The sequence below is a fragment of the Rhipicephalus microplus genome, chromosome X (assembly GCF_043290135.1).
Source record: "Rhipicephalus microplus isolate Deutch F79 chromosome X, USDA_Rmic, whole genome shotgun sequence".
NCBI classification, from domain to species: domain Eukaryota; kingdom Metazoa; phylum Arthropoda; class Arachnida; order Ixodida; family Ixodidae; genus Rhipicephalus; species Rhipicephalus microplus.
This window is the reverse complement of record NC_134710.1, coordinates 176,106,341-176,134,171: the sequence shown is the minus strand read 5'-3', so window position 1 is coordinate 176,134,171 and position 27,831 is coordinate 176,106,341. Positions and strand designations below refer to the sequence as shown.

The 27,831-nt window shown below is 45.3% G+C and overlaps 1 protein-coding gene and 1 long non-coding RNA gene across 2 annotated transcripts in view; one reads left to right on the top strand and one right to left on the bottom strand.

The window, feature by feature from the left end:
- Positions 1-27,831, bottom strand: part of LOC119177210 (uncharacterized) — a 183,129-nt gene that overhangs the window by 129,376 nt on the left and 25,922 nt on the right. The window lies entirely within an intron of this gene.
- On the top strand, positions 85-27,660 carry Pgls (6-phosphogluconolactonase). Its single transcript, XM_037428625.2, has 5 exons — positions 85-370; positions 459-659; positions 740-876; positions 4,286-4,426; positions 27,378-27,660. Exons 1-5 carry the CDS (start codon positions 244-246, stop codon positions 27,492-27,494), a joined length of 723 nt encoding a protein of 240 aa, XP_037284522.1. The 5' UTR covers positions 85-243; the 3' UTR covers positions 27,495-27,660.

The following is a 27,831-nucleotide window of genomic DNA, read 5'->3' as shown; positions in this document are numbered from 1 at the left end:
AGACGTAAATTTTGTCGTCTGGCAACAACAACCATATAATTGTTTTTACTGTTGTTATGGCAACATTTCCGCCGCAGCGCCTTTTTTGGTTTGTCTCTATTTCCGCCGGTCTGCCTTGCCGCTTTGTGCTTGAAAGTTTCCTTGTTGACCTCGTTGTCGTTGAAGTTACCAGGGTCTTTACTTCGTGTCTTTTTATTTCCAACATCGCTCACTGACACTCGTAATCGTCAGGCACCTATCCTCATGACGCGAAAAGTTATTGTAGTGGCGGACAAAGCAGATCTGCATTCCCGTCTCAAAGATTTGATTCAAGAAGTTGCCGATACCTTCGTTTCGTCGGGAAATGAGTTCCTTAAAGTCGGTGTTTCTGGTAAGTGTCGTCCAGCTTCACTAAGCTCAGAAGCTGAACTCGTACGCCGTGTTAACTGTTCGCTTACTGTGCCACTTGTACTCTTCAGGTGGTAGCATGCCTGGCATGCTCGCGCAAGTACTTCCAGGTGTCAAAACGGTTTGGAAGAAGTGGCGGTTTTTCTTCTGCGACGAAAGGCTTGTTCCGATTGAAGATGCTGAGAATACTTACGGCAGCTACAAAGCACTGCTTGCACCGAAGCTGTGTTTGACAGAGGAACAATTTGTGCTCGTCAACACATCACTGCCGCGTAAGGCCATCAGTTCATTCCGCGCAACTTTCGTTGAGTTTGGGGTTTTTTGCTAATGTTATTTACCATTTATTTGTCAGCATCTGAAGCGGCTCAGAAGTACTCCGAAAAGCTGAAGGAATACTTCAAGACTGTCCCCAAGTTCGACCTGTTGCTGTTGGGAATGGGCCCGGATGGACATACTTGTTCCCTGTTTCCTGGACACAAGCTGCTTGAGGTGGGCGGCAAGATTCTCTCCCTGAACAATTTTTGTTGCTCACTGCTGTAGGCTTGTTCTCGAAAATTGTAAGCCGCCTCATTTTATGATGCCGTAAATGAGACTTTTCACTGCCACCGGCTTTTATCGAATTCGGGGTATACGGGGCCGTCTTTTATTGTTGTAAGTTCCGGGAGCTAACGTAGATGGATGTATAATATTTTATTACATATTGATTGATTGATTTCTGGGTTTTAACGTCCCAAAACCACTATATGATTATGAGAGACGCCGTAGTGGAGGGCTCCGGAAATTTAGACCACCTGGGGTTCTTTAACGTGCACCCAAATCTGAGTACACGGGCCTACAACATTTCCGCCTCCATCTGAAATGCAGCCGCCACAGCCGGGATTTGATCCCGCGACCTGCGGGTCAGCAGCCGAGCCACTAGACCACCGTGGCGGGGCATTGGTTACATATTCCTGGCAGCATTTTGCAGGACTTCAAAAAGCAAACAAACGCTTGATGCTTAAAGGCTAAACCCGTTTTTGTTCTCTCTCTCTCTCTCTCTTTCTCTCTCCACACACACACACACACAGATATATATATAAGTGAGAGAGGTGTATACCTAAGTGCTCGTTTTTCCGTGTTTTGACACAATATTAATGAGATCTAACAGACAATAATGCCAAGGAATGTATAGGGGAAGTTATTAGAACCAATGTAATGTAAGTAAGAAGAAAGAAAAGTGGGTGAAAAAACTTGCAGTGAGCAGGAATCGAACCTACGACCTTCGAATAACGTGCCGTAGGTTAGAGCATCGAACGCGTTATTCGAAGGTCGTAGGTTCAATTCCTGCTCACGGCAAGTTATTTATTCACCCACTTTTCTTTCTTCTTAGTTACATTACATTGGTTCTAATAACTTCCCCTATACATTCCTTGGCATTATATATATATATATATATATATATATATATATATATATATATATATGAGATCTAACAGAGAATAATGCCAAGGAATGTATAGGGAAAATTATTAGAACAAATGTAATGTAAATAAAAAGAAAGAAAAGTGGGTGAAAAATAACCAGTCGTGAGCAGGAAGCGGCTGGTTATATATATATAAACTTCGAGAATAGTGCAGTATAGGAAACAAAACAATAAATTATTTATTTAATTCTAACAGTTTCGGCTGGTGGACCAGCCTTCTTCGGAGGATGTAAGTGAAATTTCACTTACATCCTCCGAAGAAGGCTGGTCCACCAGCCGAAACTGTTAGGATTAAATAAATATTTTATTGTTTTGTTTCCTATACTGCACTATTCTTGAAGTTTATAACTTTTATTACGGTAGCCGGAAGAAACTCTGATCATCTATTTCATCTATTTATATATATATATATATATATATATATATATATATATATATATATATATATATATATATATATATATATATATATATACAAGGAAATAACTGTGCATATTGATGGTGTACCTGCGAAAGCGCTCGTTGATACTGGTGCTGCCGTGTCCATGTTAAGTGGTGAACTGTGCCGCAAGTTGAAGAAGCTTACGCTGCCGCTTTCCGATGTCTCTCTCCGCACGGCCACTGGGCATCACATCCAACCTTCTGTGGCGTGCACAGCTCGACTGGTCATCCAAAATATTTTGTATGTAGTCGAATTCGTTGTGTTTTCCCCATGTTCACACGATATCATCTTCGGCTGCGGGAGGTGGGAGGCGACGGGTAGGAGGACTTGCTGCGTTGAGGGGACGGGGCTGTCTAGCAAGATCCGTGACAGTTGGTAGCGACGGCGGCGATCGCCTGGCGGCCTCAGCGCAAGTGAGAGGGGCGGAGATAGGCGGAGGATTGTATGTGGGAGACAGGGCGTCAGAAACTTGCTCTTCGATTGCCTTGCTGAGCGTTGGGGTCAGCATGTGCTCACTGGTCGGGACGTACGGCACAAGAGACAATTGGCGCGAAACTTCTTCTCGGACAAACTGCTGGATTTGCTGCATTAACGTGGTTTGTTCGGAGAAAACGGCGCCAATGGTTAACCCAGATGTAGAGGTCGTGTCGAGGTTTGGACGTCGAGTAGAAATCCGCTCTCTCCGCAGCTCGTCGAAACTCTGACAGTGCTGAATAAGCTAGGCGACGGTTTGCGCGCTTTTCGCAACGAGCATGTGAAAGGCATCGTCCTCGATACCTTTCATGATGTGCCGTATTTTGTCAGTGTCAGACATTTCTGAATCGATACGACGGCAAAGGTCCAAAACATCCTCAATATACAAGGTAAAGGTCTTGCCTGAGCGCTGTGCGCGGCAGCGCAGGCGCTATTCGGCGCGTAGCTTGCGAACAGCGGGTGGGCCAGAGACTTCTGCGAAGCGCGTCTTGAAGGTAGGCCAAGAGGGTATTTCCGCTTTGTGGTTGTTAAACCACAGTTCTGCAACACCCGCGAGATAGAAATTGAGGTAAGCGAGCTTGTCTGTGTCATCCCACTTATGGTGGGCGCTTACCGCTTCATACTGCGACAGCCAGTCTTCGGTGTCTTGGTCGTCGGTCGCGTTGAAAATCACTGGATCTCGCTGTCGTGGCATTCCGGAATAGGTGACAGATGGGATTATCACTGCAGGGGGCTGGGTCATGTTGTCTAGCATTGACGAGGCGAGGGGTGGAGGTAGAGTCCGGGAACGGAGTTCCAGTTTGAGACAACCAGCACCTCCACCAAATGTAAGAATACTGCTAGACGCACGCCGGGGTTGAGCAACCGTTTATTGGGCCTAACAGCACCGAGACATGAACCAGCGGTTTCAGCAGCAGCTGCAGCAGCACGAGCCTCCGCCACAACAAAAGTCTTCTTCGTCGTTCTTAGAGCCCGTATTTGTCACTACAATATATATATATATATACACACACACACACACACACACACACACACACACACACACACACACACACACACACACACACACACACACACACACACACACACACACACACACACACACACACACACACACACGCACACACGCACACACACACACACACAATGTCCCTTCTCTCCCCAACGAACTTTCACTTGATTTTTAAATGCCACTATATATTAATTAGGTTCCTTATAAATGCTGAGCTCTTTTTTTGTACCTTTGTGTCTTGTAACATATCATTGTTAATGAATTGTAATTATGTGTTTCATTGATATTGAGAATTTTTGTATCTTTAGTGCCTTGTATTATATATGTGTGTATATTTTTATAATCCATTTCTGGTACAGCCACTGACATTTATGTACCCACTCCTGCTTGGTCTCAAATAGGGCCTACAGCATTTTTAAATAAATGAATAAATTTAAAACACCGTTTTCTTTGCATATTGTGATGCACAGACGAGCCTTTATTTTAATAAAGGATGGAATTTTTCTAGGAGAAAACCAAGTGGGTGGCTGACATAACAGATTCTCCAAAGCCTCCTCCATGCAGAGTGACTCTCACTTACCCAGTCATCAATTCTACAAAGCTGGCTATATTTCCAATTGCTGGTGTTGAAAAGGCTGCCACTGTAGCTGTGAGTTATTCTGTTGTCCTTATTTTTGAATTTAAAAGAGTGACCGGAGCTTGTAATCTCATTTCATTCTTCTTTTTTTATATACATATATATCCACTGTATATATATTCAATGCATTTTGAGTTACTTAGTTGGAGCCCACACACGTTGCAATGCTGACGCTATATATGGGTTGATGTAGTGTTGCTTTACCAAATATCTATATGTCGCAGGTATTGTTAGTGGGATGAACCATCTTGATCAATGTGACGTCGCAATTCTGACTAGGAGACTTGGTTTTGCCAGGACAAAAACTAAATGCACCACAAAAACATGATGGTAGGCACAGCACGTACTATCAGCCTCAAATGAAACCCCAACAGCGGCAAGCCTTCGCGATGCTATAGTTAGCGCCGTCCACTTATTACTACGAACAGGCACGCATATATGGGGAAAGCTGCCGAACAGGATGCGCGCTCTTCTCAATTGTGATAACTAGACGGCACGCACTACACTATCGTAAAAGCTTGCCACTGTTCGGGTTTCATTTGAAGCTGATAGTACATAAAACACAGCATTTGATCGCGTACCCCACTGTCGTCTGATTTCTAAATTATCTTCACTCCGATTAGATTCGCTCACTTTATCTTGGCTTCGAAACTTTCTTTCACTCCGCCAGCAGTTCACGGTAATAAACAATATCCAATCCCCTCTTTCCCACGTAACCTCAGGTGTACCGCAGGGGTGCGTCCTCGGCCCCCTGCTGTTCTTAATTTATATTAACGATTTGCCAATCAGCACCTCATCTCGCATGCGAATTTTCGCCGATGATTGCATTATATATCGCTCAATAACCTGTACCGATGATCACCTAACACTGCAAAATGACCTCAACAAGATTAATGATTGGTGCAAAAAATGGCTTATGTCGCTAAACAAGCAGAAGTGCAAAATTATGTGTTTTACACGCAAGCAACATATTTCTAGCCATTCGTACATAATTGATGACTACCCTCTGTCGTACGCATCATCCTACAAGTACCTCGGTATTCATTTCACACCAAATCTTTCTTTGTCACACCATATCACCACCATTTGTGCGAAAGCTTCAAAATCATTGGGTTACTTACGCCGCAACTTGCATAGCTGCCCATCCCATGTTCGGCAGCTAGCTTATCAGACCTTCGTTCGACCACAACTTGAATTCGCCGCATCGATCTGGTCCCCATACCAAAATTACTTAATCATCATGCTTGAAGCTATTCAAAATAGGGCAGCCCGATTCATCTCACGAAATTACGACTACAATAGCAGCATAACGAAAATTAAACTTTGCCTTTCTCTTCAACTGTTGAGTACTCGGCGGGATATTTCTCTCCTATGCCTCTTCCATAAGTATGTTTACAGTAACAAACCATTCCCATTCCAACTTGATAAACCTTGCGTTACATCTCGTAGGCTGCATAATAACTTAAGTTTCACGCGATTATATGGGTAAACGGACGCCTTTAACTCATCGGCTCTTCCTCGCGTCATCCGCTTGTGGAATGATCTCTCGAATGACATTGTATATCAATCAGACCCCGAAAAATTCAGACAACTTCTTCACTCTTTCTTTCAGTCATAGACACTTCGATTGGTCCCTTTTTACAAGTATTTGTTGCACCTCCTGTATCGTTCCAGTGTAATTATATTCATTCGTTTTTTTTCCATTTCCTCCCGCTTACAGCTTAGGGCCTTGTGTTCGTTCAGTAAAGAGCACGCGTTTTTTTTTTTTTTTTTCACTTTGTGACCGCCTGCATTTTCCTACTTTATAATGTTCTTATACATACGAGAAAAACTCTCTTATCGCCCTTTATTATCCTGTATTTCTTAAACAAGAACAAATTGCTTTCTGCGCGCTGCTCTAAAATATTTTTGGCTACGTGTGTGCTAGGTGTTTTTTAGTAAGTGTATTGCGGATATTTGTTCTCCTCCCACCAGCAATGTTCCGATGTGTAACTTCAAATGACTTTTTGTACATTTTCTCTTTAGTGACATATAACGCGTTATTTTTTGTTGAGTTCTTTCCAAGTTTGATGTTTCCTTACGGTTTTGTCGCGACACTCACCCTTTGTAACCCCCCTTACACAATGCCCTGCAACAAGGGCCTGTAAGGTATTTTAAATAAATAAATAAATAAACATGGGATGGAGAAGGAACACATGTGATGACACGAGCACGAAGTCAGTGCATGTGTCGTCATATGCCTGCCTTCGTCCCGTGCTTTACGTTTGTGCTGTGCCTGCCATCATGACTCACCAACTTGCCCAGCAAGCTTTACTACAAAAACTTTTCTGAATCCCTTTAAGGGCTCATTTATCAACTGGAAATCAAGTTAGGATATTTTTCGGGGCCTTTACTGTCAAGATATGTAACAGCAGAATTGGATATGAACATAATTTTTCTGTAGGATTCGCTTTCTGGGCACACCAGAAGTGTAGCTCTTTCTCAGAGCTACACTTCTGGAGTAATATCAATGTAGCTGTACTAACTCAGGATCATGAGCATCCCCAAGTCAATTCGGCTGCTATTGTGAGTCCTGCGGATTGATTATGGTTGCTTGATATGACAGTGCACAGCTCATATTGTGGAGTTCTTTCGCACCTTTAGCAGTGAGTTGCGAGATGGCTGTTGGAGCTGTTCTTGGTAACCCCTGTTCTTTTCAGAGGTCGTTCAGTCATCGCCACTGTCAAGGGGGTATACTTTAAAACGTTTCACTTTCTTGTGGCAAGTTCTATATTAGGGAAAGCTGTTGACACACACACATTTGCCAAGCAAGGCTAGCAGGTGTCATCAAAATTTGTGCCAATATGCAAAGTCCACATGAAATGTTCAAGGAGCCATAGCCACCTGTATCTTTGCACATTTTTCGGCTTTCCAAGCATCTCCTAGCTCAAAGAGTTGTGCATTTAGTATTGTGGAAGGATAATTTATGAACACAGGAGGAATTAATTTGCTCATTCGTGTGCCTTTAAGGTTATAGTCTCACAATCTGTGAACTGTAGGTTCACCTCTGTCTAGGCACAAATAAGGCCTCCAAATCGGCTAGTGTGAATAGGTTCAGATAAATACTGATAAGAGCCATTCTTTTCCCAGGGATCAGTGGAGTAGTGACTGATTCTAGTTTGTCAATTCATAGACATAGCACACAGCATAATTGCTTCAACAAATGGTAGCAAACAGAGAACATTACTTTTAGGCAATAATACTAGACTCGAAACTAACATTTCTTGCTCTCAGGAGGTATAACCAGGGTCTCTGCAACATTTCTTTTTCTATTTGTGTTTGCAGTCAAGATCTATTACCGAATAATTTACACCAAAATAGCACTGTTTGAAGGGATCTTTTACAGGCAGTTAAATGATACCCTTTTTGTTAGCGCTGTTCTTCTGACTCTGCTTAAGTTATTCATAATGCAGTCTGTTTTACTGAAAATAGGTAAATAGGGCTAAGCTCCACCACCCTCCGTCAATGCATGATCGAGCTCTACATTAGCAGGTGCCCAAAAAATCCTAACCACTCACTCTTCTCCGGTAAGTTGACAATCTGCCAAAGTTGTTTGCAGACAGCCTAAAGCTCTATCAATGAAGCTCTACCCACGCCTAGCCGTGTGTGGCTGAGCTGTATCCGGGGAAAAGGGGATCCTTGGGGTTGAGCCAACGCCGGGTGATTGGACCTTTAAGGCCCCCCTGCAGAGGCAACACACCCCTTCGGCCCCTGCTTCACGTAGACTTCACCCCTGGGCTGACCCACCCAGGGGAAATCGGTAGTCTCCTTTTCCTATCTCTCTCTCCCTACATCTTTGTCTTTTCTCCTCTTTAAATCTATTCTGTCTTTTCCATTTACTACATTCTTTTCTGGCGGCAAGGGTTGATGCCGCATAGGTATCAAACCTTGGGTATGCTATATTTGGTTATAGTGATAGCGTACAGCTGGCATTGTGCAGACTGGTTTCATGTCTTGCCGCGTCCCCTTGTTGGGCTCTGTGGGGGGCGGTTGGCGCTGTCACCGAACACACACACTACTCTTATGTCTTAACAAGCTTCTTCTCTTCTTGATCGCCCTCAGAAAAGAGGGCGCACCGAAGCCTTTCATTTTTTTCTGAAAAGCAATGACATCTTTCCAAAATATCACGTGATTCATAGTGAGGGCAACCTAACTGCTTGAAAATTGTCTCCTTTCCTGGTGACAAAATGCCTTGGGAACACCATCGCACCAGGCTACAAGGCCACGAAAATGACTAGGGGTGATTTGCTACTTGAACTTAAGGACAAAGACCAATTTGAGAAAATGAATAATGTGAAATGTATTGGTGGCGTACTAGTCACAGTGTCTGCATATAGAACAATGAACATGAGCCGTGGTGTAATATCGGAAGATGGCTTCTTGCACCTTAGTGATGAAAAACTTCTTGATGGTCTCCAAAATCAAAATGTTATAAACGTTGAAACAATCTTGATTCGCTGAAACAATGAGCAGATCCGCATTAAGCACATAATACTAACCTTTGACAGCTGTGTGCTTCCTACCACACTAGATGCAGACTACATCAAACTTCACGTGAGGCCGTGCATTCCGAATTCTCGGCGGTGCTATATGTGCCCGTGGTACGTGCATGGATCGCAGGCATGTCGGGGACAACAGACATGTACTGAATGCAGCTCCAGCGAACACGCTTACGACGCTTGCGACTCGCTTCCACATTGTGTGAACTGTGATGAAAGTCATCCAGCCTACTCTAAAACATGTCCTAAATGGAAGATCGAAAAAGAGATTATCTCACTAAAAGTAAAAAAAAACAACAACATATTGCCGCATTGAATATGCAACACCAAGAGAACAACGAAGAGCACGCGCAGCGAGAGAGAAAGATGTTCTCATCCTATCAGTTTGGCAGTGTTCTGGTACAATTAAAGTGAATTGTCCTGTATTCAACTGCTGCTGTTTCTACATTGTGACACTGGTGGAGATGCTGGGTACATGTTCGGGACACCTGACAACAGCCCTGCATCTAGCCCAGAAATACTTCTGCGCATCAACACCCCCGTTCACCGCAGCAGCTGCCGCCTGTTAGGCCTCAGCTCGGAGTTCAGTTCATTGCTGGAAAGCGTGACCGTACCAGAAAGCATGACGGTGCCTGGAAGCACTAGCCCCAATATGTTCAGCCCAAGCATGACAATAGCTGACTGTTTTGGACCCTCGACTGCCGCTTGACTTCCACGGAAACACATATGGACACACATGACTAGCTCGACAAATTTGAGCACACAGCGAACGTTATCGGGTAGAACACCACACAGAAACTGGGCTACGTGTATTTTCCGCTTCAAGACGGAGCCGGAACATGGTTTACGAATTGCACATGGTCATCTTGGGACGAGTTCCGGCAGAAGTTCTTCGTTACTTTCACGAGCACCCAAAGACGAGAAATCGCACAGTGTCTCCTCGAGTCACGGATTCAGAAACCAAATGAATCCGTCCTGAAGCACGGCGCTCCGACAATCATAATAACGGATCGAGGTACCGCTTTTACGGCCGCGCTCCTGAAGACAGTGCTTCAGCTCAGTGGAACAGCCCATCGGAAAACCACTTCTTATTATCAACAAACGAAGGTCTTAGCAGAGCGCCTTAACAAGACTATTGCCGAAATGTTGAGTACGTACGTTGACGTGGATCAGAAGAACTGGGACGACATTCTACCGTACATCATGTTCGCCTATAATACAGCGCAGCAAGAAACTACACGAAGAACGCCGTTGTCTCCTTCATGGCCGTGAGTTGATGACGATGCTTGACGCCATGTTACTGCATGACTGCAATGACATCGATTTGGACACTGCATCTTTTGCCCAATGAGCATAACAAGCGAGGCAGCTTGCACGCGTCCAAATCGCCCAGCAGCAAAATTACGATGCCCAACGTTATAATCTGCGACACCGACGTGTCATCTATCGGCCCGGCAAGAAAGTGTGGGTAGGGTGGCTAGAATGGGGACGTGTGAAAAGCGGCCGCTGAAACCGGTCCCCAAAGTTCGCCGATGCCGCTTGGGGCGCTGCACGCACCGGCGCGGGTAACTTTGCGGAGGAGACAAACGAGACGGCACGCGCTGCTCTCCACAAAAATTGCTCTCATGCTGTGTGGTCGTGACCCGTCTTTTGGTAAAACCGTTTTGATTGAGCAAGTGTAGGGCAGTACATGGCACTCACGGTGGAGGAATAGGAGAAGTGTGTGAACAGCGGTGCATCGCCGTACTCAGCGCGCGCTGACTATTTGCGTGCGTTTCGCCCTCTCTCCGAGAGACGGCGCTGTATGTTCAGGGGCCATCGTTCCCGCAGTTTTATGTGGTGAACACGTAGACATGTGTAGCGTTTGCACGGTTTCTTGCGGTGTGAATTGTTTTGTAAACCTCTGATGGGAAAAAAGTGCTTCGTCCCGCGTTGCACGACCGGCTACAAGTCGTGTCAGGAGAAGTACTCGCTGTTTTCTGCCCCGAAAGACGACAAGCGTCTCAAGCTCTGGCGACGTGCCATACTGAGGAAATATTCCCTCTACAACCAACAGACTGTGTTTGCAAGAGACATTTCGAGTCGCATCTCGTGACTAAGACGTGGACTGCCCACTACAACGGTAATGTACTGATGAGCGTGCCACGACGAGCATCCCTGGCGTGTGACGCTGTTCCCACGGTATTTCCGGATTGCCCGCCCTACTTCTCGAAGAGATCGACGACTCGGAAGCGGCCCGCTGAAAGAGCTTTTGGTGCCAGCGAAGCGAAAAGGCGCCCCTTCTAGCGTCAGCAACAACGACGACGACCCGCCGAACTGTCACATGAGTTGCGATGAGATGCCTGCAGTCCAGGCAGGCATCGACATAGAATCTGCAAAAGCGCAGTCAGGACCAGAGGAAGCTCATTCGCAAAACAAGAGACTTGTTTTGCTTGCTTTCAAAGAGTGCCTGTAGGCTTCCTATACGAAGCCGGTGCAATTAGCTATTTAAATCTGGCACATTCCATATCTGGCGCATTCCAAAAAGCGCCAGATATGGCAAGGCGCATTCCAAGGTGCATTCCCAAGAAGTGACAAACCGTAAAATTGTTCCTCGATGAGGAAACTCATTCTGCGAATTTCGTGCCTACATTGCTTTACTGAGTGGTGGAATGCAGACGCGACCAATTAAAACTTTAATTAACTAGCAATTAGCCTCCTGACTTGCTTTCGGCCGAAGTCAATCAGTGAAGAAAAGGGCTATTTTTGCGAGAGGTGCCATCCACTAGTGTCTAGGTGTCGTTTATTACGCCACAGGCTCTTTCATTATGCCACACAGGGTTCCCGCTATCAAATTGCAAAGTAACTAGAAGAGGTAGACGTCATTAGAATCGCGCCGGCTGGCTGCTATAACAGTTGCGTCAGCTCCCAAGGTCGCCAAAGCCACTGAAGATAAGTACTTAGAACATTTGCGCACAGAAAAACGTTGCTAAAATTTATAAACGACGTGCAATAATGCACGTAAAGATAATTTTATGAGCTTACATTGCTTAACAGAGCGAGTATTTACAGCGTTGGGCCCTATGTGTTGTGCTGACGGATGGCCCCCATGCACGCGCGCCATCCATCGGAAACTGCTCGAAGCGCACGCAAAACCGGTATGCTTGGGCGGGCGCAGTTGAGCCACCTCTCATATTTCTCCACTGTGATGGCACTTAAGCCCTTTATAGTCTCATCTCTGAAAACCATTCTTAAAAAGGCCCACAAGCAAGACTCGAAGCCAACTTTCGTGGACTTAAAGGTCAACTCTGGCGATTTTTCGACCATGTCAAGGTAATGGTGTTTTTATGTTCCTGAGACACTCTTGTCACGAGACCAATAGCTGAAATGCTCAGAAGATTCGCAAATGATTTTAATAAGCAAAACGGTGCAAAAATGAGACCCGACCGGGCGCCCTTTCTACATATGACGTACTGTTTGGTAAGAGCCGTAGGCCGTATACTGGTCCCACCGGCCCGTAGAGTGAAAACTGTGAAAGCCAGACGAGTGAAGCACCGGCCAAACACCACTCCGGAAGGAAGCTTTTCTCTGCAATACCCGTTTCAAACACTTCCGCCGTTGCCTTGTGGCCACCACAATAAACGCTGTAGCGACCAAAGTGGCGTTCGCATCAGCTGCGTCACTTCCGTTGACATGCCAAACATGACTTCACCCAGACAGTGTTGCCAATAATTCTGGCAAACGATGTGAGCTTTGCGAGGAAATCTTTGACATTAATTTGCAAACAATCAGCGTATCTCTCAAGCCTGTAAATTGGTATAAATGATAGGAATGTGGAAAGGAACGTACCCGGCGAATTTCATTCAGATTCATTGACCTCGAAAAATCGTTGGAGTTGGCGTGTAATGATATTGCGGTTATTCGTGACGGAGCTGCAGATACGCCGAGAGATGTTAATCACTGTAAGGTTTCGTATTAATTTGAACACACTAAATTCATTCAACCACGAGTGGAAACTTTAGTATCAGAGCGCCGTTTTGCTGTTTTGAATGCATAATCTTGCACAAGCCGCAACTTGAATACTCACTTAGCGTTCATTATTGGCCACTGAATGTAACAGTTTTAGTGGCGTACAGTTGCTCATTCTCAGATTTGGGTGCATGTTAAAGAAACCCAAGTGATTGAAATTTCTGGAGTCGTCCACTACGGCGTCTCTCATAACCATATGATCGTTTAGGGACGTTAAACCCTACATATTGTCACGTCGGTGCAGGGGTGTCGACAAAGTTTAGTGACGTCTGAGCAACAGGGCTCTAACCAAGCGCGTCGGTTGGTTTTGTTTGCCGGGGGGAGGGGGGGGGGGCACTCACACTTCTTTCTTTTTAGTGGTGTGAGCCTTCGCCTTGGCATACGACCCACTACTAGAAGTAGGTGGCAATATTCCTTCTCAACAACAACAAAAAAAAGAGCATCGTCTTGATGCTGTAAAGTTATTGCAAACAAAACAAAACAAAGTAGCTTAAACAATGAAAAAGGGCACCAATAATCAAATGTTACACGCGATAAGTTCACCAATGTTGAGGCAATTGTCGGAGCACAAATAAAAAAAACACAAGAAAAGCGGTCTTTTAGGAACGCACAAAATAAGGCTTCATGCGCACCACGTGAACTATGTCAGAGGTCGGTTGTCTTCGTTGTACCCATCGTGACGACTTAGCGTCCGAAACAACTTCGTAGTTTGCGTCACTCACGCAGTGTAATACTTTATACGGACCGAAGTATCTGCTGAGCAACTTTTCGGAGAGGCCACGGCGACGAACAGCAGTCCAAACCCAAACTTGGTCTCCCGTACTGTAAGATACGTCATTGTGACGCACATTGTAACGTCATGCATCAACCTGTTGCTGCTGACCAATGTGTAGCCAGGCGAGCTGGCGAGTTTCCTCGGCACGCTCTGTAAATTTTTCTGCGTCAGTTGTTAATTGATCGGTGTCTTCACAAGGAAGCATCGCATCCAGCATCGTCTGAACTTCGGGGCCGTAGAGAAGGCGGAACGGTGTAAATTGGGTTGTTTTCTGAACGGCGGTGTTATAAGCGAACGTCATATAAGGCAAAATGAAATCCCATGTTTTGTGTTGGACGTCGATGTACATGGACATCATGTTTGTGAATGTCTTATTTAGTCGCTTGGTTAAGCCGTTTCTCTGCGGATGGTAAGCAGTCGTCGTTCGATGCCGAGTGTTACTTAGTCGAAAAACTTCATCAATAAGCTGTGCAGTGAACGATGTTCCTTTGTCGGTTATCACTGTAGATGGAGCACCGTGGCGCAGAACAATGTGGCACATGAAGAACTGTGCTACCTCAGAAGACGTGGCTCGTGGTATCGCCTGTGTCTCAGCATAGCGGGTTAAATAGTCAGTTGCAACAATGACCCATTTGTTGCTGTCGGACGATAAAGGAAATGGGCCAAGAATGTCCATGCCGACTTGGTCAAATGGCTTGTGGGGTGGATCAATTGGCTGAAGTAATCCAGCCGGCTTGCTTGGTGGCGACTTTCGACGCTGGCATTCACGACAGCTTTTGACGTACTGCTTCACGCTTGCCGAAAGTCCGGGCCAGTAGTACGCCTCACTTACTCTGGCGAGCGTTCGCGAGTAACCTAGATGACCAAATGTGGGCTAGTCATGACACGCGGAGACGACTTCGTCCCGCATGTCCTTCGGAACGACGAGGAGGCAAGCGCGGCTCGTAGGACATTATCTCGGAGGCAGAAAGACGTCACGACGCGAGATAGATGGCGAGGTATAACGGCGCTATGACCCTCCAGATAGTCGATGAGCGTTCGAATCTCTTCATCCTCTCGCTGACGTCTGCTCAAGTCAGATGAGCTAAGGGCGCCCAAAAAACCGTCATCGTCTTCTTCTTCTTGAATGACTCAAGGTATGGGTGCACGCGACAGTGTATCAGCGTCTTCATGCTTCCGTCCAGACTTATATACGATTGTCACATCAAATTCCTGTAGACGCAAGCTCCATCAGGTCAGTCGTCCAGAGGGATCACGTATGTTTACCAACCAGCAGAGGGCATGGTGATCCATCACCACTTTAAATGGACGACCATAGAGGTACGGGCGAAACTTGGTGATCGCCCACACTACTGCGAGACACTCTTTCTCTGTGGTCGTGTAATTCACCTCGGTACAGGACAGTGAGTGGCTGGCATAGGCTATGACTCGTTCTTCGCCGTGTTGATGCTAGACGAGCACTGCGCCGAGACCAATGTTACTGGCGTCAGTGTGCACCTCTGTGTCAGCATCATCATCAAAATGTGCAAGAACAGGGGCTGACTGCATCCGCTGTCGTAGCTCGGCAAAAGCAGCCTGTTGCTCGGTAGCCCATACAAATGGTGTGTGGTCGCATGTAAAGCGAGTCAAGGGTTCCGCTATCTTCGAAAACCCTTCAATAAATAGGCGATAGTAGGCACACAAGCCCAGAAAGCGCCGAACAGCCTTTTTGTCTGTAGGATGCGGAAACGCTGCTACAGCGGCAAGTTTGTCGGGGTCGGGTCAGACTCCTTTCGCGTTGACTACATGGCCAAGGAATTTGAGCTCTTCACAACCAAAGTGACACTTCTGCGGTTTGAGTGTAAGATCTGCTGATTGAATAGCCTATAGCACACTCCTGAGGCGGTGAAGATGTTGCTGGAAGGTTTCAGAAAAAACGACAACTTCATCAAGGTATACGAGACAAGTTTGCCACTTCAGACCAGTAAGCACAGTGTCCATCATTCGCTGGAAAGTTGCGGGCGCTGAGCACAAACCAAAAGGAAGGGCTCGAAATTCTTGCTGGCCATCAGGGGTCATAAAGGCCATTTTCTCGCGGTCTTGCTCGTCAACCTCAATCTGCCAGTACCCGCTTTTCAAATCCAAAGAGGAAAAATAGTGGGCGCGGCATAATCTGTCTAACGAGTCGTCGATGCATGGCAGTGGGTACACGTCCTTTTTAGTCACGCTGTTCAGCTTCCGGTAATCATCGCAAAAACGTAGTATTCCGTCTTTCTTCTTGACTAAGACGACCGGAGAGGACCACGCACTGTTGGAAGGCTTGATGATGCCGTCGTCAAGGTTTTCTCGAACTTGCGTACGAATGGCTTCTCTTTCCTTCGCTGACACGCGGTAAGGCTGTTGGTGTACTGGGCGTGCGTCGTCGTGAGTGATGATTCTGTGCCTAGTGATCGAAGTCTGGTGCACCTTAGAGGAAGTGGCGAAGCATGACTTGAATTAAAGCAAGAGTTTTCGCAGTGCTGTCTGGTTTTCTGGTGGGAGGTTAGAATTAATATCGATATTGTTTAGAGACGTATCGGCGGCCTCCACTGCGTCCGACGAGAAGCAGATGGGAACGGTTCCTAATTCATCTGCAAACGCTAACGAAGTGCCACGGAAAAGGTGTCTGTGTTCGTTGCTGAAATTTGTAACAAGCAGTTGAGATCGGCCATCGCGTAGATGTATGATACTCCCAGCCACACAAACACCTTGAGTCAGCAGGTGTTCAAAATTACTTTCTGCAATCGCTTTACCATTTTGCAATCCACAGCATGTGACGTCTACTATAACACTGGCTCTTGGGGGAAGCGTTGTTCTTTCAGCAGAAACACGAAGAACGTCGGCCTTGTTGTTGGTCGTCCTGCTTGTCGATTGCTCGGTCGGCTGAGAAGGTGATGCGATTCTCTTAAAGATCAATGACAGCTCCATACTCCTGCAGCAAGTCAACACCAAGAATAACGTCGCGTGAACATTCACGGAGCACAAGGGAACTTGCTACAAAAGTATAACCGCAGACCCAAACTCTACTTGTGCAGGTTCCAAGCGGAGAGACAGTGTGGCCACCAGCCGTTCGAATCACGGAGCCATGCCAGGGCGTGGTTATTTTCTTTAGTAGTCGGGTTAATTTCCCGCTTAGTATCGAATAGTCAGCCCCGGTATCAACTAAAGCACCTACTGCATAGCCGTCCCATCAGCACCGGTATATTCAGAAAAAGCCGCACATATCGCTCAGTCGAATCTACACCCTTTCCTGTTAGCGTCGATCGGAGGTCTTCAGCACGTCGACTGCCAGCGACCTCGCCTCCAAGGGTCGCTTGCGTTAGTTTACCCGGCGGGGACTGGGGGACCGTGCGCCAGCATGTCGCTGGGGTGAAGACGAAAAGCGCCTCGGCGACGGTGAGCGCGACTGCCGTCCAGAAGGTGGTGGCATGCGCTGTTGAGCTAGGTAGTCCTCAATGTCCCGGGGTCGCTGGCCATACCGAGGAGGCGCTGAATATACTGAAAAGTCGCGCAGCCCGAGGCGCCGGTATGGACACTGGCGGTACAAATGGTCCGCCTCACCGCAGTGGAAGCACAGAGGTCGGCGATCAGGAGTGCGCCAAACATCAGATTTTAGAGGCGAAGCGCGTCTTACATCAAGGTAGTGTGCTGGCTGTTCTGCAAGATGTACAGGGCTGGCGTAAACGAGGTGTGGAGGCGTGCGTGTGTTCTCGTAGTACCATAAAGGCTGTGCCGACTGAAGTGAAACCGTAGGAGGTGCCTGAACAAATAGCGGGGAAGCGGAAGCTGGGCGCTTCAAGGTTTCCGCATAGGTCGCACGGTGGTAGTCAGCCGGGGCGGGTGTGGCGTTATCCAGACTCACAGAGTCACGAACGGCATGATGCAGCTCGTCCTTGACGGTGCTTGCAATGGAACTCACCGTAGGTAGTGGTGGCGCGGCAGCCTTTTGCAGCTCCTCGCGTACTATAGAGCGGATAAGGTCGTGCAGACACTCGGTGTTGCTCCCAATAGTCATGAGAACTTGAGCAGTGGACGTGTTCACTTGCCGCTCATACAGTGTGGATCGATGCTGAAGCATCTTTTTCATCGTGACGGCTTCGGACAAAAACTTGGCGACCATGTTCGGAGGGCTCCGTACAAGGCTAGTGAAAAGCTGCTCCTTAACTTCCCGCATCAAGTGATGCAACTTCTTTTCCTCTGTCTTATTCGGATCAGCATGTCGGAACAGGCGCGTCATATCTTCCACATTGGTCATGACAGTTTCATTGGGCATCTGGATGTGGGCCTAGATCGCTCGCTCCGCTCGTTCGTCGAGCGGAGCGAGCGCTCGTTCGCTCGACGAACGAGCCTCGACTTCGCTCGAACGAGGTCGACTTCGCTCGAACGAGGTCGACTTCGCTCGAACGAGGTCGACTTCGCTCGAACGAGGTCGACTTCGCTCGCTCCGCTCGCTCGAAGTCGACCAACCAGTCCTCGACGTCTTCGAGCTCGGTGCCATGAAACGGTGTCGGAACCTGTGGACTTTCGAGGGTGTACCGAGTCACCGTGGGGTTTTCCGTACCTGTTAAAGTGGTTTGAACGGACGTGCTAATCATACTGTAGGGTCAGCTTCGGGTGGCAATCCCCTGATCCTGCGGCTTGTACGATGAACGGGAGTGTTGACTCGCACTGGGCTTGTGGTGCCGCTTCCAGGAGGGGTCTGAAACATCCGTGACGGGCTACCAAGCACCTCCACCAATTGTCACGTCGCTCCAGGGGTGTCGACAAGGTTTATTGACGTCTGAGCAACAGGGCCTTAACCAAGCGCGTCGGTTGGGCTTGTTTGCCAGAGCGGGGCCCACGCGCACTTCTTTCTTTTTAGTCGTGTGAGCCTTCGCCTTGGCATACAAACCACTATTAGAAGTAGGTGGCAATATCAATCAATCAATCACAGTTACACAGTTACACACAAATAGTGCAATACCCATGTTTTCATCAGCAGACCTACGAGCAGTTTTTACAAAAACACTTTATTTTTATGCATGTCAGGTGTTCATGCACTAAAACACTCATAGCTTTACTATTTGCTTTTTTATTATTATGGTTGGTTTACGCTTTTTAAAAAAGAAGTGGGATCAAGTGAGTCAATAACATTGCACCAAGAGAATTCGACCGATCTGCAAAGCTCCGCTGAGATACCACTTCTGCCTGGACTAGGAGATTTCTTGGCGCATTTACTTTAGAAAGAAGTGGTGTTGTATACCTTACCAAAAAAAAAGTAACCAGACAGCTTACTCGCTACGCTAACAATAAATATTCGCGTTACCATCCTAAGTTCCCTACCAGAAAGGCAACTGATTACTGTCACCGAAATAAAAATAACGTACGTCTTTTTCGATTATACTCCATGATTAATATGTGGGGTTTAATGTCCCAAAACCACCATATGATTATGAGAGACGCCGTCGTGGAGGGCTCCGGAAATTGCGACCACCTGGGGTTTTTTATTGATTATACTCCAAGATCAGAAGTTTGAATCAATGCGTCTGCACTGCAGGAGCCAGAATATCATTTTAATAAACCTTGTATTTATATTTGACATGACATAAAGCATTCATTAAACATGGTTCTAGTACCATAATTAATCTTGCTAAGATGAACGTAAACCCAAGTGTTTGTCTCACTAGGCACGAAGAATTAAACGTGGATTTTACCTACTCCTAGAAGTATCTAAGATGAACATTGTCCTACAGGCTACCTTACCTATTAACCACCTTAAACCACGAAGAATTTGATACTTCGTCCTTTCTTCTGTCATTGAGAACTTCCTATGAATCTATTTAAATATTGCAAGAAATGTCGCTACAATTGGCTGTCTTGTGCATTTTTTAATAATTTGTATTACTGTATTGTATCTTTTACTGTGATGTCTCTATGTACCATTTTATAGCTTTGATCCTGATGATTTGTGACACTTCATTATAATATTATGTGTAATTATTTCCTTACAAATAATGCCCAACTAGGGCATTGTAGATGTATGTAATTTTAAGTAATCAAAATAGTCACATCAGATGCTTCGCCCTGCTCATTCACTTTCCCGAATAGTACATCTCCCGGAATTTCGGTCACTCTACTTATTGATTTTTGCTTTTCATGTTCATGCCACGTCATGATACATATGTATTCCCCCACTCTTTATTTGTGGAGCTCTGTTTCATAACTTTTGTATTCGTACTTGGTGTCATTTTATACTTGTAATGCTTATTTTTTATTCTATGTGTATGAATGTCTGTCGTGTATTGTTGCTTTGCCAACTTGTGACTGGGTCAGTACTTTGTTAATCCCTCGAGCTTTTAGTCTCGTGCTCCTCGATTTATCGAAAGAAAAGAAATGAAGTCTGTGACCAAAAGAACTATAGCTAATTTAGGTGAATTAAACTAGCATATTTTGCACAAGATGCCAGACGTAGAACACAGTGGCCTAATGTGCACCGGAAAGTTGCACGTGATGGCTTATAACGTCATGGCACATGTTAAATCCGTTTCTCATTGCCACAGAAAGTCGAAATATTATTTCACCAGCAACCCTCTCCGAAGAGATATGATCACTGACCTTAAAAAAAAAAAACTACAGTAATTCTGGCAGCTTGCATCTGCTTGCGGACCATAATCGCAGGTATTTGCAGTGTAAAATATTTGCAGTGTAAATAATTTTTGCTCCTTTAACCTACACAGGGCCTGCTAGAATCGCAACTGTTTATGGGAACGTGAGTCTTGCTTTTCTAGGTACTGCAAACTTAATGCTCCGTGACCTGTACTATCAGCAGAAGCAAATTTTATTTTGGAAACAGAACTGATAAATAGTGCTACCGTACTGCAGGAACGACTTGCTGACAACTACAACTCGCACAATTTAAGCAGCAGCTCTACTTCTACATGTATAACGAATGCATCAAATACTAATTCCTGAAGTAACCTGCTATACCAGTAACGGTGTTACTTATAACGCGTAACAACCAACACTGGAAAGAAGGCGGGCAATCTTGCACTCATCACGATTATTACGAAGTACCAAATTTCTCACAGCATAGCTTGCCACATAATATACAGGGCGACCATCCGCCGCTCAGCGGTGTACAATTCATGGGCGACAGACACTGCTAGTGCATCAGATAGAAGTCTTTCATAGTCTTCCTCATTTTATTCTATCTCATTCAGCATTGTTTCTACAGACAGAGAGACTCCTCCACTAAGTGATCCGCGTTGCCACCCCTGGGTCTCTTCAAGAGGCTGAGCTGAAGCATGAAGTTTTGTGGACAAGCGTAACGCAGCAACGCTAGATCTAATTTTTTTTTTTTGTCGTTGACACCTTCAGGCATTTCAGAGAAACCCAGCGCAATTGCCGATTGATGAAGTACTTGTAAAGCAGCTACCGCCTCTAAAAAAAAAAAAAAAAGCAGCGCACCCAAGGCAAACCTTGCGAAATGCGCCGCTCAGTATCCACGTCGCTGGCATCCGTGCCTCTAGCGGCATCGGCGCGCCGAAGGGCCTTTTCCGGCAAGCGAAAAGCGCCGCGCTCATCACACCTCCCCATTCTAGCCACCCTAGTGTGGGTATGGAGTTCTTTCCGCCGCCGCTGGGGACTGTCTGAAAAATTGCTGAAGAGGTTTTTTTGGCCCCTACACAGTTGTACAACGTCTGAGTGACGTTAATTACGTGGTCGTTCCTGACAGCCCCTCGACAACTCACCAGCAAAAACCAGAAATCGTGCACGTTGTGCGAATGAAGCCCTATTGTTCGGACTGATTTGCACCATATATCTACTGCACCGTATTATGTAAAAGAGCATCGGAACGCTGCTCTCTGGAGGGGGGCAAATGCCGCATTGAATATGCAGCACCAAGAGAACAACAAAGAGCACAAGCAGCGAGAGAGAAAGACGAGGTTCTCATCCGATCGGTTTGGCAGTGTTCTGGTACAATTAAAGTGAGCTGTCCTGTATTCAACTGCTGCTGTTTCTGCATTGTGACAATATCGTGAAGCAAGAAACCGTCTGTCACACCTTGATCACACCAGTTTTGACGAGGTGGCGCAAAAGGGAGTAGTGCCACAAATACTTCGGCAGTCTACTGCGGTCACCAACAGTGGCCCAGCAGTTACTTCATTCACCCCTAAGGTGCCTGCTGCTAGAGCCACGCCACCAACATCGAAGGCGAGTCTGCAGGCTTCGGCTCAAGAGGCCCCGAAGCTGAATCGAATCCCAAGGGCAGTGACGCAAGTCTTTGTGCCCGGTCCTCGACCTTCCAGAGCCTAAGAGAAGCTATGGAAATCGATGGACGAACACCAGTGTCGTCGACGCCCGAAGATCGGCGCTCTTTTGAGAGCAATAAGAAAGGGAAACATCCCATAACCGCGCTGCCAAAGGGGTCGGTAACCTGAAGGGTTACCTTCCTTTAACACATATAGAATGCCATATGGAATGCTTTATATTGGAATGCCAGGGGCCTATTCAATAACCTAGATTATATAAAAAAACTTGCTAAAGACTATCAGCCAAAAGTGTTCTGTGTTCAAGAAGCTCACTTAAAGTCAACTCACATGAATTTCTTAAATCAATATGTGGTTTTTCGTAAAGATCAAAATGGTGGCCATTCCTCGTCAAGAGGTGTGGCAATAATTGCACAAAGGAGTGTAGCATGCCAGCATATTGTGCTACAAAGCTTTCTTGAGGTTGTGGCTGTTCGCCCTAATTTATTCAATCATTTGATAACTATCTGCTCTATCTACATACCCCCCCCCCCCCCCCCCCCCGATGAACTGTCCAATAAAATAGAGTTCAAAAAGCTGATTGATCAGGTGCCCGAACCGTATGTGTTAATTGCAGATTTTAATGCTCACAGTTTGCTATGGGGTGATACCAGATGTGATGCGAGAGGTCGTGCAACGGAAAAGTGTTGTCCTCTTTGCTTTCCTTGCCTCGCCTTTCATTTCTCGTTTCATCTAGCACCTTCGTGCTTGCGCTGCAACCCTTATTATCATGGAAACTTTCTTCTCTCATCTGGAGCCTGTCTGTTCAATAAGGCAGGCAACATACTAGAGTACCACACGTAATACATATTCATGCATAGATTTAGCCATTGGGTCACCATCACTCCTATTTTACCTAAATTGGAAAGTTATTAACAATCCATATGAGAGTGACCATTTTCCGGCTCTTTTAGGAACAAGACAACGGGATGACCGAGCATTTTACCCTAAAAAGGGGAACTTTCATGGTGCAAACGGGGCGAAATTTAGAGAGCTATAAGGCCTCGAAGAGGTGGATCATTTGGACGTAAAAATGGTGGCCAACTATATCTCCTAATATGTCCTCACTTATACTAAAAAATACATTTCGTAGTCTAGCAGTAATAAGGTCAACGTAAAGCCATGGTGCAGTTGTGAGTGTGTACTTGCTAAAAAACAGCAAAACAAAGCATGAAGTACTTTTTTTCACTACCCAACAATAGAAAACTTGATAAACTTCAGAAGTTGCAAAGTGAATGGCATGCATATTTGCGGTATAGCCTAACCGGAAAGCTGGACACACTATATCCTCAATAAACTCCTACACAGACAGCAGCAAGGTGTATAATAGGGTGCATAAACTGAAAGGACTACGCCCAAATCTCTTCCCCTTGGTGAATTACTGCGGTGGTACAATACAAGAATCGGCAAAGGCTCTTGACAAACACACCGAGAAAATATCAAGCTCAGAAAAGTATAGCGCTACATTCTTACGCCACAAAAGCATAGCTGAAAGTATACCTCTGCACCTGAACAAGCCTGCATCAGAAGGATACAATAAACCCCTAACATCACCTTAACTGGAACTTGCCCTTGGTTCCTGTAGAAGTTCTGTCCCTGGTTCTGATACAATTACCTATGAAATGATCAAAAATCTCCCTGATGAAATCCTTAAGTGCCTTTTAGCACTTTAAAACACGATTTTAAATACTAGCGAAATACCCTCTGCTTGGAAAAAGGCAATAGTGCTACCAATCCTTAAACAGGGAAAAGATCCCTGTTTGTTAAATAGTTACAGGCCTGTCGCACTTACAGGCTGCCTATTCAAAGTGTTTGAAAAAATGATTAACCGCCGTTTGGTCTATTTCTTAGAATATAAAGGTACATTGTCGGATCCCGGCTGGGGCGGCTGCATTTCTGATGGAGGCAGAAATGTTGTAGGCCCGTGTGCTCAGATTTGGGTGCACGTTAAAGAACCCCAGATGGTCGAAATTTCCGGAGCCCTCCACTACGGCGTCTCTCATAATCATATGGTGGTTTTGGGACGTTAAACCCCACATATCAATCATCAATCAATCAAAGGTATAAAGGATCCGTGCCAGTCTGGCTTCCGTACAACTAGATCCACTACTGACAATCTTGTCCTCCTCGAGTCATATATACGTGACGCATTTGTACACAACCAATACTGTCTTTCTGTTTTTTTTTTTATCTTGAGAAGGCATATGATACTGCCTGGCGATACAGAATCCTGCAAGACTTATCGTCCTTTGGAATATGCGGCAAATTGATTACTGTCTTAAGAGATTACCTGTCTGAAAGGAAGTTTTGTGTAAAAATAGGCAGTGTGCTATCGTGCACGTTTCTTCAAGAACATAGAGTGCTACAGGGCGGAGTATTAAGCTGCACGCTTTTTATAGTTGAAATGAACTCTCTTCACTCTGTTACTCCACCTGCAATATTGTACTCCGTTTATGTGGATGACATCCAAATCAGTTTCAAATCGTGTAACTTGACTGCGTGCCAACGCCAAATACAGTTAGGTGTTAACCGCCTTGCGAAATAGGCTGATGAGAATGGTTTTAAGTTTAACACTGACAAGACTACTAGTGTGCCTTTCTCCAGACGAAGAGGTGTACATCCTGACCCCTGCATACTAATGAATGTACAAAACGTAGTCATCGCAAAAGAACAAAAATTTCTCGGCATAATTTTTGATGCTAAACTCACCTTCATCCAGCACATAAAACAGCTGAAGTTGAAATGTCTTAAGACCATGAACCTTTTGAAGATTTTATCGCATTAGTCATGGGGCGCTCTCTCATATCTCTGTTTAGAAGCCTGGTTTTGTCATGCATAGTATATCAGTCAGCTTTAAGAACAGCACTCAAACTATAGGACCTTGTATACCACTTTGGTATACGGCTGGCATTTGGTGCATTCCGTATCAGCCCTATCCAAAGCCTTCATGCAGAGTCAGATCAGTGGCTGCCGGACTATCAGTGCACATATCTAGAAGTCACCTATGCAGTTAAAATCATATCCCTGAAGCAGCACCCATGCAAAGCACTTATGAATGATCTGTCCACTACTCAGTTATATGCAAACTGTCCTTCTAGCCCCACTGGTTTTGTTGGCAATAAGACCTGCAGCAGAAAAACTTGGATTTGTTTCAATGATTCACAGAAAAGCGACCATGCTGAACGCATTCCTCCCTGGAAGCAGTGTCTGGTCACTTGGGACTGGTCCTACAAAGACCTTAAAAAGAAAAATTGTTCAAGTGCTTTAACTGAGCAAAATTTCTTGGCCCTTGAACATAAATATATTTCAGCCGCATTCTTGGCTCAAAGTCTCGAACATATGTAGTATCCTGTACAGCCTACAGACAAAACTTCTCCGACACATCAGAACCATGCGTACACATACCAGCACTTTCACGGAGGAAGTCTATGGTATCCTGCTTATTATACAACACAAGATACCAAAGTCTATAGCGTACTCCGATTCCTTCAGTGTTGTCACAGCGCCCTGTCTTGTGGCAAGCACAGCAAGAACCCCGCTTTTAACAAGCTCCTAAATGAAATCCATGCAGCCTATAACCTAAAACTTTCTATTGTTATTTGCTGGGTGCCAGGTCATTCTGGGATTGTGGGCAGTGAAATAGTAGACAAGAATGCACGAGAAGCCGCTCATCGGCAAGCCATAGATATAACCACCGTTCCGGCTGTGGATCCAAACCCTGTTGTACGTAGAGGGCTACACAACCTCTGGCAAGATGAATGGGACAAACAGGTCAACAACGAACTCCACCTAGTGAAACCCTAACTAAGGAAAGTTATCCCACAAAAACTCAACAGATTCACTGAAGTCACTCTAACACAGCTCAGAATAGGTCATACTTATGCCACACATACGCACCTTTTGACAGGTTTTGATCCACCTACATGTATACACTGTGGAGAGAGCCTAACCATTTTGCATGTTCTCATTCAATGCCCTGCGCTTCACCAAGTGCGACTGACTCATTTTAGGGAGCTCTACTGGTATCATATTCCACTTCATCCCACCCTGTTTTTATCACTCGATGCAGTGTTTGACTTTAAGAGACTTCTTCATTATCTTGGGAAAGTCAAATTTTTAATAACGATATCATTCCATCCTAGCCACCAGGCTGGGCCTCAAGTGTGAGGTACAGCCTGGTGCAAAAAACACAAGTATGTCTGAGCCTTTACAGTTCTTGCTAAGGCAAGGACTTTAGCTTTGAGAGTCTTGGACCTTGCTGACTCATTTATCATCAGACTCCAGCCAACGAAATGAAGGCCTTTAACGAAGTGACGTTCCTTTTAAATATACTGTTTTAAATATTTCATAGATATTTTTTACACATAATTTGTTTTAATCTTTAGACTAATAACCTGAAATGAAACAACCCTTATACTGGTGCTCTTAGGCCTTAGATGACCTTGCACCAATAACTCTTAATATAATATTAATAACTTCTCCTGTGCTTTCTTTGGCATTATTGTCTGTTACATCTCATTAATATTGTGTGAAACACGGAAAAATGGGCCCTTGAGTATTCTCTACACACACACACACACACACACGCACGCGCGCACACACACACACACACACACACACACACACACACACACACACACACACACACACACACACACACACACACACACACACACACACACACACACACACACACACACACACACACACACACACACACACATATATAAAGGCATTTGCATAGATGCCTTATTTAAACTTTTAAGAATTATTGTGCAGGTTAGATCATTATAATTGTGCCTATTTTTCTTTATATGTTATATATACGAAATTATTCGACCAAGATCACTATTTGCTTTGAATTCACTTCAAACCTAAATTTCACTATTTGCACAAGCATAATATATATATATATATAGTCGATAATTTGTGATTATACATTAAGTGACGCTTGAAAAGTTATGTATAGAGAATTTTTGAGCTCAAGCACATTCGTGCAACGTCTCGCATTTTTGCCATGTTGACTGCTAAAAGGTTCACGGAGCTCATCATTAGGTCTCGCTCTCCTAAAATGTCATGGAATTAATTTTTACTCATAATACGTGGGTGGGGCTATCAGAGACGTCGCAATGAGCTGTGTGTAGGCTTCAGGGAGCGTCACAACCCATGTTTTCTGTTCTTGCACTTTTTCTCGCCTTACCAAGTGCCCTTTTAGAAGTAGATGTGGTGATTTTTGTTAATTGTGTAAGAGTAATATTCTAAAACCCACAAATAATTTCTGAGCGTATCAGGAGTGTCCACTCCCGTGACTTACTATGGATTTCTTGAACTTTCAGAAAGTGCTTCACCCAATGGAAGGGGAGCCGCGCCTTCCAGCATCTCTGGTTGAGCCTACCGAAGGCGATGTCGTCTGGCTTTTGGACAGCGGCGCCGCTAGCCAGCTACCCAAATGATTCCTCTTCGTGGCACTATTGCTTTTCATTATTTAATGTGCCTAAATTGTGCCTGATAGATAGCCTTCATGTGTGCACCTCCGTCTTGCGGGGGCATGCGCATGAAGGCTTTCTAGTGCCTGAAAGCTGGGAAGTATAAGTCTTACAATAAATATTTTGCATTAAATGTTTTTTTTTTTCGTACGTTGTTGTGTGAAAGAAAAGAGCAGGGTTGTTCATCTTATCTGTCTCAGAATCCAGATTTGGCACAACAAATGGTGCAACCTTCCAAGCGATGTTACTGGTAAAAAGCAGATAGATCTACAATACATCTAGCACACGTCAACCACTACAAGGT